This window comes from Limulus polyphemus, unplaced genomic scaffold (genome assembly GCF_000517525.1).
Source record: "Limulus polyphemus unplaced genomic scaffold, Limulus_polyphemus-2.1.2 Scaffold7711, whole genome shotgun sequence".
Lineage (NCBI taxonomy): Eukaryota > Metazoa > Arthropoda > Merostomata > Xiphosura > Limulidae > Limulus > Limulus polyphemus.
In genome coordinates, this window is record NW_013673321.1 from 27317 (window position 1) to 35674 (window position 8358).

At 31.5% G+C, this 8358-nt stretch overlaps 1 protein-coding gene across 1 annotated transcript in view; it reads left to right on the forward strand.

The window, feature by feature from the left end:
- LOC106474808 (nicastrin-like) overlaps window positions 1–2453 on the forward strand; it is a gene marked incomplete at its 5' end in the record, with an annotated part of 27384 nt that extends 24931 nt beyond the window's left edge. Inside the window, one exon of the mRNA XM_013935500.2 lies at window positions 2013–2453. Within this exon, the coding sequence (XP_013790954.1) occupies window positions 2013–2218 (206 nt within the window). The remainder of the gene's footprint in view (window positions 1–2012) is intronic.
- Between the last annotated feature and the right edge of the window lie 5905 nt (window positions 2454–8358).

Here is an 8358-nt window from a genome sequence, read left to right on the forward strand (position 1 = left end):
CCAAAAGTGGCAGGAATAAAATGGTATCCAGAAGTTGCCCCGGCCGAGCCAATCTCCTGACATGAACCCCATCGAAAACCTCTGGGCCATATTCGACCGGCAAGTCAAGAAACAACCAAAAAAACCAACTTCGAAGAGCGATCTACTCCAAGTTTTGAAGCAAGAGTGGGCGAAAATCCCACAATCTAAAAGAAGGGGTGTGATTTTCTATTTGGTAGCTTTGTAACCCAACAAAATTGAAGGCTCTAAAAATTATAGTTTGTCTGAGCAATGACAATTTTGTAGTGAGTGATTTACATTTAATTTCGTAGTTACTGGAGGGGTGGTGGATAAAACAGAGAAGAGAAGATACTTAAAGATAATCTGTTGTGTGTCACACTAGGGGAGATTCAGGATTTTTAAAAATACTTCCTTACAGAATTAAGAACTTAACTTATATACTATTAAATTATGGATTATTAGCTAAAACTTTATACTAATTGGTATAACATAAACAAAAATGATTTTAATAAAATTTTGAATGTAAGGCACTAAAACCTTGTGTCATGCACAGTAAAGGATACCTGTAGCAATAGGGTTAACTACAAACACACCAGGCATAAACACCATTATATGTACTGGCCACACTATGTAACCTTTGTGTTAGCTGTGCAAAGTGTGGTATTAAATAGATGTTCTCAGAAATAGTAATGCAAGGAAATTAGTCTTATAACTAATTAAAGAAAGAATTGAAATGTTTGTTATTAATTTGAAATTTTAGAAATATATGCACAATAATTATGTCACTTAGTAATTCGTACAGTTTGTGAACACGTCATGTTAAATACATGCAGGTGGTTACCTTAAAAAAACAAGATAAAAGTAATTACACAAGTTACGTGTACATGTGTGTGTGTGTGTATTTTTAAATAAATGTATAGACGGTTACCTTAAAAAAAACAAGATAAAAGTACTTACACAAGTTACGTGTACATGTGTGTGTGTATTTCAAAATAAATGTATAGACGGTTACCTTAAAGAAACAGGATAAAAGTAATTACACAAGTTACGTGTACATGTGTGTGTGTATTTTTAAATAAATGTATAGACGGTTACCTTAAAGAAACAGGATAAAAGTAATTACATAAGTTATGTGTACATGTGTGTGTGTGTGTGTATTTTTAAATAAATGTATAGACGGTTACCTTAAAGAAACAGGATAAAAGTAATTACACAAGTTATGTGTACATGTGTGTGTATTTCAAAATAAATGTATAGGTGGTTACCTTAAAGAAACAGGATAAAAGTAATTACATAAGTTATGTGTACATGTGTGTGTGTGTGTGTGTGTATTTTAAAATAAATGTATAGATGGTTACCTTAAAGAAACAGGATAAAAGTAATTACACAAAATACATATACATGTGTGTGTGTGTGTGTGTATTTTTAAATAAATGTATAGACGGTTACCTTAAAGAAACAAGATAAAAGTAATTACACAAGTTAGGTGTACATGTGTGTAGTTTTAAATAAATGTGGTATTGATAGAATTGTTTATCTATACAATGGCGGTGAAAGAGTTAAAGGGAAATTTAGAAATGAATAACGAAATTCCTTGTTTTCATGTTCGTTTTTTAAAAGTATACGTATATTTTCTTGTACGTATACTTATTTATTCTACACTATTACCATACTTAGGATTTGTGTTTATAATTAGAGAAGAAAAAATATTATTTTGTTTTTTATAAAATGGATATTTTTGATTCGGATGGAGATTTCCGTATTTAAAATTGTTTAAATAGACGTTACAGCATCAGCTGAGAAACATTGTATCTATTAAATAAGATAATTTTTTTTAAAAAATGGTATACACTTTGTTATACTAGTTTTTTGTGTATATGATCATATTTTTTTATGATATGAACTACTTTTCTTAATTTCATGGTAATTTGTAGATCACATTAAGAGAATGATTTACGAGAAAAATTTTCTGTGTTAAATACTGATATAAAACTTTCTCTCTCTCTTTATAGACTGGACTTCCACAGAATATTCCACATGGACTGAAAGCGTATGGACAGAAATTTCTTGCCGAATCTTTCTGAAACCAAGTAGAGTCCAAGAAGGAGTTACCTTTGCTATAGGAATCATTATTCTTGTAATCTCTTTTGGAATAGTTTACGCTATAAAAAATCAAGCTCATGTTCTCTTTGGGTCCAGAAACCTTATCGCTTGCTAGGAAAACGCCACAAATCATATCGCTTTGGCTGACTTACCGGGGAGCGTGCAATTGGCAGAGGCCAAGGATTTGCCACCCCCTACATTTTTGTAATTGAAACCATCAACATTTATTTTATTTTTGGCCATTAGTTTGATAACCAGTCATCTTCTCTTATCTACTGTGATCTAGTACATCTTATTAAAGTTTTAGAATGTTTTTACTTGCTACTAAATTAAAGAACTTATACAGCGAAGTGTTCTGGGTGTTTGTGTTATTGTTTATATTTAACCTTGAATTTTCAAAGAAGTTATCAATAAATAAGTTAAATATACAGATTGTTTCAGGTTTTTAAGACAATCATAGATAGACATTACTTTATCTTTATGAGCCCATTCCTTTTTGATTACTCGTTGCGGAAAGTTACGTGGAAGGCAGTCAACTTGACATTTATTTTGTTTACATCCCACCCAATTTTAAATAAAGGTCGGTACATTTGAATTAATAAATAAATGAGAATTAGTCTAGTGTAATTGTTTTCCATATTTTACTATCAGTTTACATCATAGCATATGAATAAAAATAAGTTGAGTTTTAAAGAAGTAGCTTATAAATAATAATAATATTACAATAATTAATATTAACTTGTGATCAGAGTGAGAAATAGCTTATAATTAATATTACAATAATTAATATTAACTTCTGATCAGAGTGAGAAATAGCTTATAAATGATATTACAATAATTAATATTAACTTCTGATCAGAGTGAGAAATAGCTTATAAATAATAATATTACAATAATTAATATTAACTTCTGATCAGAGCAAGGGGAAATAGCTTATAAATAATATTACAATAATTAATATTAACTTCTGATAAGTGCAAGAAATAGCTTATAAATAATATTAGAATAATTAATATTAACTTCTGATCAGACCGAGAAATAGCTTATAAATGATATTACAATAATTAATATTAACTTCTGATCAGAGCAAGCTATCTACTTAGAATGAAACTGAAAATTAACCTGATAATGAGTATAGCTAATTAAATATGCTTTTCATACATTCTTACTTAAAAATATTAAAATGCATTGTTTCATCATTTGGGTATTGTTGCTGTCAACAATAATCCCAATAATATGTCAAAGTTTGGCTGGATTAGGAGATTTAAGTTAAACCCAAGTACATATATTAAGCTAAAGTTGATGAGGAAATAGTTTAAAAGGAATATCGTTGAGCTAATTTAAAAACAGCATGCTAATAAAAATGTTACGTACATGTAGCATTAAGGAAATAGTAACAAAATTGCTGTGTGTAATATCAAGGCCTGTGTAATAATAGGCAACTTATTGTGGAAATACACACTCACTTTCTTCACTGTCCTCACACGTGAAGTGCAAAGAAAATATTCATACGTACTCTGTGTACAACTGGAATTCTTTTCTTTAATTTTGTGGCCATACTCTCTGATATTTGTTTCTTAAACTTTTTGTGTGGTCTTATACAATTATAGGAATCTCTTCATATTATGAGAGGTTATTACTTTTAATAAGTACTAAATTTTAGTGGTGGGGAAACATAGGAGCCCAGTCATATCTTTAGGAACAGTGTGATATAAACTGGTGGTTCCCAACTGCTGTCCGCGAACCCGTGTCAGTCCGCAGGGAGATTTCAGCTTGTCCACAAGACAGTTGGGAAAAGAAAAGTTTATTTTAAAATATAGCTACTGAAATATATTGTTTTACAACATACTACATAGATACTTTGAAATGTTTATATTGTATGAAGTGGTTCACGAAATTTTTAGATTGGAAATAACTGGTCCTCCGTTGGAAAAAAAAAAGTTTGAAACCTATTGATGTAGACAGAACATCTAGCATATGATATAACTGATGTATCCAAGCTCATCAGATACTGATGTAGGAAATTTTCCAGATGATGATGGCTTGAAGAACTGTGTAGAAATATCTATTAACAACTTTGATTAGGGGGTGGACATGAGCTTGGAAAGTCAGATAATTTAGATATTGGATAAAAAAAAAGTGGGAGAAAAATTGAAAAATGTTCCCGAAACATTGTACCATCCTTCCATTGGCTCGGCATTAAGTCTGAAGTCGTTTAATGTTAAAAAACAAAGTTCGATGCTCAACATGTAACTCCGCTCAACAAAAAACAAACACCCCCCCTAACTTCACTTGTGACCTCAGAATATGTAGACATGGTTGTGCCATTTAGTCTGTATTTTATCTGGTGATAATTATGTATATTTGATGATAGATTAAATGAAATATTCTTTTATAAACCCAAATTCAACATTTTGGTTGTCTGGAAGCAAGTTTCAATGTACACCATTGTATGAATTAAATATGTCCAATTTTCTTTCACCTTTTATAACCACATTATAAATGCAAAGGGTGTTAGTTTGGTAAAATTATCAGGAATATTAGTCTGTAATATTTACATTGGGGAGATAATGGGAAGAATGTAGCTACCTTGTTAATGCTAACTATGTGGAAAATTTCTTACATTTTTTGGTAAGTCTGGTACAGTGACTGAAAATGGAATCCATTGATATTTCTGTTATTGGTTTTTAACCTCACAGTCATAAGAAGATATTAGATATGTTGTTCATTTGATGTGAAGATGATTGTTTAGTCAAACTTCTTGTCATACTTGGAAACTCAAGTTTTGTAAAAGTTGTTTAAAACCAGTTCATTGTTGTGGACATTTAGTACGTCATGCTTGTCTGTGTGGTTTCATACTAGGCTTGTCATGATGTCATATTGGCACTATTAACTTATAAAAACTTACCTGACTGATATTCACTTAACCCTACAAATTTTTCCTTTAGAAAGTATTGATATTTCTGTCATATAAATCATATTTTAAATATTTTTATGTATCGACGCTCTAACCTGTATGAAATAGACTTTTGTAATATTTAAGTCTGTTAATGTACGAAAATTAGTTTATTTAAAACCATGATTAGTAATGTAAACAGCTGCTTAAGGAAATCATTTCTTTGTGTCAATTTTGCTTTCCTTTAAGTATTTTTATCTACAGATATAGTTTGATATAAAAACATTGCAGTATGTAAGGACTAGATAACAGTCAGGAAGTTTTTAGGAGAACTTTTATTTCCGAACTTGCACTCTAGTCTGCCAAAGCCGTGTGATTTGTGAAACGAGATGTATGACCATGTGTGATCCTGAATAATATGTTTAGTGAACACTGAGGTGTTTTTTGTTTCGCAATAAGACGGAAAACATCTTTGTATCCACTTACTTGATATAAAATGATGATTGTTTTCCAACTTCCATCATCACCGAGGAACAATGCATCATAAACCTCTAAAAACAGTAGTTGTCTATCATCAGGAATGTTAGACTTGTAGGTAACTTTAAGTGGAATTCCACTGAAACTCTGGACTGTTCTATTTGTCCAGAGTTATTTCTTACAACTTTAAAAAGTTGATACTCGTATCTTTATGATAGAGAGTTTGTGATCATTCCAACTTGTCTACTACTAAAGATGGAAGATTGTATTTTTAAGTTCTTTTCGGCATGATGTGTAATCACTCGTCTCTTCTTTGTTGTGTATAGACGTGTAATAATTTTTCAAACATCATACACTATTAGTAAGATGTTCTTTCAGTGCACACTGACTATCTTAAATCGTAATTGTTTTATCAGTGCCGAAGTTCTTACAAAGTTTTATGATAAAGGTTAATTTTGTGAAGCTAATTTTTTATAGATGTATGAAAGAAAAAGTTTTTAGAAATTCTCTTCAAAATGTAATAGTTTAATGATGTGCTTTTCACACATATATATATATATATATAATCCTGTATTGTAATTTTCAGTTGTTTTCTTATCAATAACTGACAGTAGTAATGTATTTCAGCCATATGAAATTTTTTGGAGTTAAATTTTGTAAACATTCAGAAGACCAGTTAGTAAATATTAAACGTGAATAAAAACCCTTACAGTAATTTAACATTACAAAGTCGTATTGATGAACATAGAAATGTACAACATCGTTCTACAGCAGATATTTACAAGACTTAGTATTTTTGCAAGCTGAACAGTAGTCCGTTAGTAACTTAACTTCAGAATGGTGACATTTTATAAAGGGAAAATGTTTCTGAATTTGATCACCCTATTTTTGATGTTCTTTTCAAGACTTGCATTTTTTTTTCTAAATTGGGAATAATGTGGAAACTTCATCTGATTTCTACAGTGTTGTGTATGTATGATGAAGGTTCATTTGACGATTGAAATACTAATATTATTGAACTACTAAAGATTGAAATTAGAACAAAGTTAGTGTTTGTAGATGAGGAATACAACTACAACAATTGCAATCCATAAACTGATTTAAGGCTTAAGTAAATTATTTTTTTGTTAGTAGTAATAGTAGGGTTCCCACTTACAGAAATGATTTTTGAGAATATGAGAAAAGATTATACAGAAGGTTAAAATCAAATGGTATAAAATGGCTAAATGAAAATTTTGAAAAAGATTCAGGAATATAAATATACTAACCAACATAAGTGAAGATGATGATAAGTGAAAAGAAAATCTGGGAATGGGGCTTGAACCCAGGATCTTTGGCTAACAGGGCCGATGAAAATCTGGGATTGGGGCTTGAACCCAGGATCTTTGGCTAACAGGGCCGATGAAACTCTAGGATTAGGGCTTGAACCCAGGATCTTTGGCTAACAGGCCGATGAAACTCTGGGATTAGGGCTTGAATCTGGGATCTTTGGCTAACAGGGCTTGAACCCAGGATTTTTGGCAAACAGGGCCGATGAAACTCTGGGATTGGGGTTTGAACCCAGGATCTTTGACAAACAGGGCTGATGAAACTCTAGGATAAGGGCTTGAATCCAGGATCTTTGGCTAACAGGGCCAATGAAAATCTGAGATTAGGGCTTGAACTCAGGATTTTTGGCAAACAGGGCCAATGAAAATCTGGGATTAGGGCTTGAATCCAGGATCTTTGGCTAACAGGGCTGATGAAAATCTAGGATTAGGGCTTGAATCCAAGATATTTGGCTAACAGGGCCAATGAAACTCTAGGATTGAGGCTTGAACCCAGGATCTTTGGCTAACAGGGCCAATCCTCTGTCCAACTGAGCTATCCAAGAGTACAAGCTGTCCTCGTCTGCCTTCAGTTATAAGACCTTTTAACCATGAAATATCATACCACTTGGTGGTGTTGTGGTCAGGAAGTTAGTGGGTTGACTTACTACCACTCAACCAAATCATAATAGTAACTAGTCTAGCTGATTGTCTTTAACGTGCACAATAATGTCAGTTAGGAAGTTGATTGATTTATATAACAGGAGTATGATTATTAAAGCAAGTAAGTGTGATTCTGTCCTTGAGTTACTGGGAATTATTAGCAACTTCTCAGGAAAAAAGCCCAGAGTTGTATTATCAATTCATATCTTGGTGTCAGTTTATGATTTCAACCTGGATAATTAACTATTATAATATTAAATCGTAAATGTCAAAAAAAAAAAGATAATAGATTAACTAGATGTAATTTTTCTTAATTTTTGGACTTGGATGCATTCAAGGTCAAAGTATAAGTTATTTTTGCAGGTTAGTGCTGCCCCCAGACTGTTTCTAAAAATCTTGATAGAAGGACTTAAACAAGAACTTGTAAAAGTAGTATAAAAGAAAATGTGACAAAAATTGAAAAAAAGGTATTTTCATGTTGAATGAGTGTAAATGTCGAGGTGGCAGCACTGACTGGTATAGTGAAGTTGTAGATATTTGAATGTGATTTGAGATTTCATTGTAACTACATGTTTGATTATTAAAGCTTAAAGAAAATTTCTAGATGGCGCTGGTGTTTTTCACTGTGGTAAAGTGCTGTGGAGTACTAGTTGCATTATTTTATGAAGTAGTGAAAACAAAATGCTTTTTTTTAATTAAATTTTTAAATACACTTAATGTTTCAATGTATATGAAACTAATCTAAAGGTAAAGTTTAACCATGTTCACATCTCTGTAATATACAGGATAAATGTGTATAATCAATGACATACTAACTAAAACATGACCAGTTCAACAACTGTCATATTCAGTGGCATGTTCACATCTCTGTAATATACGGGATAAATGTGCATAATCAATGACATACTAACT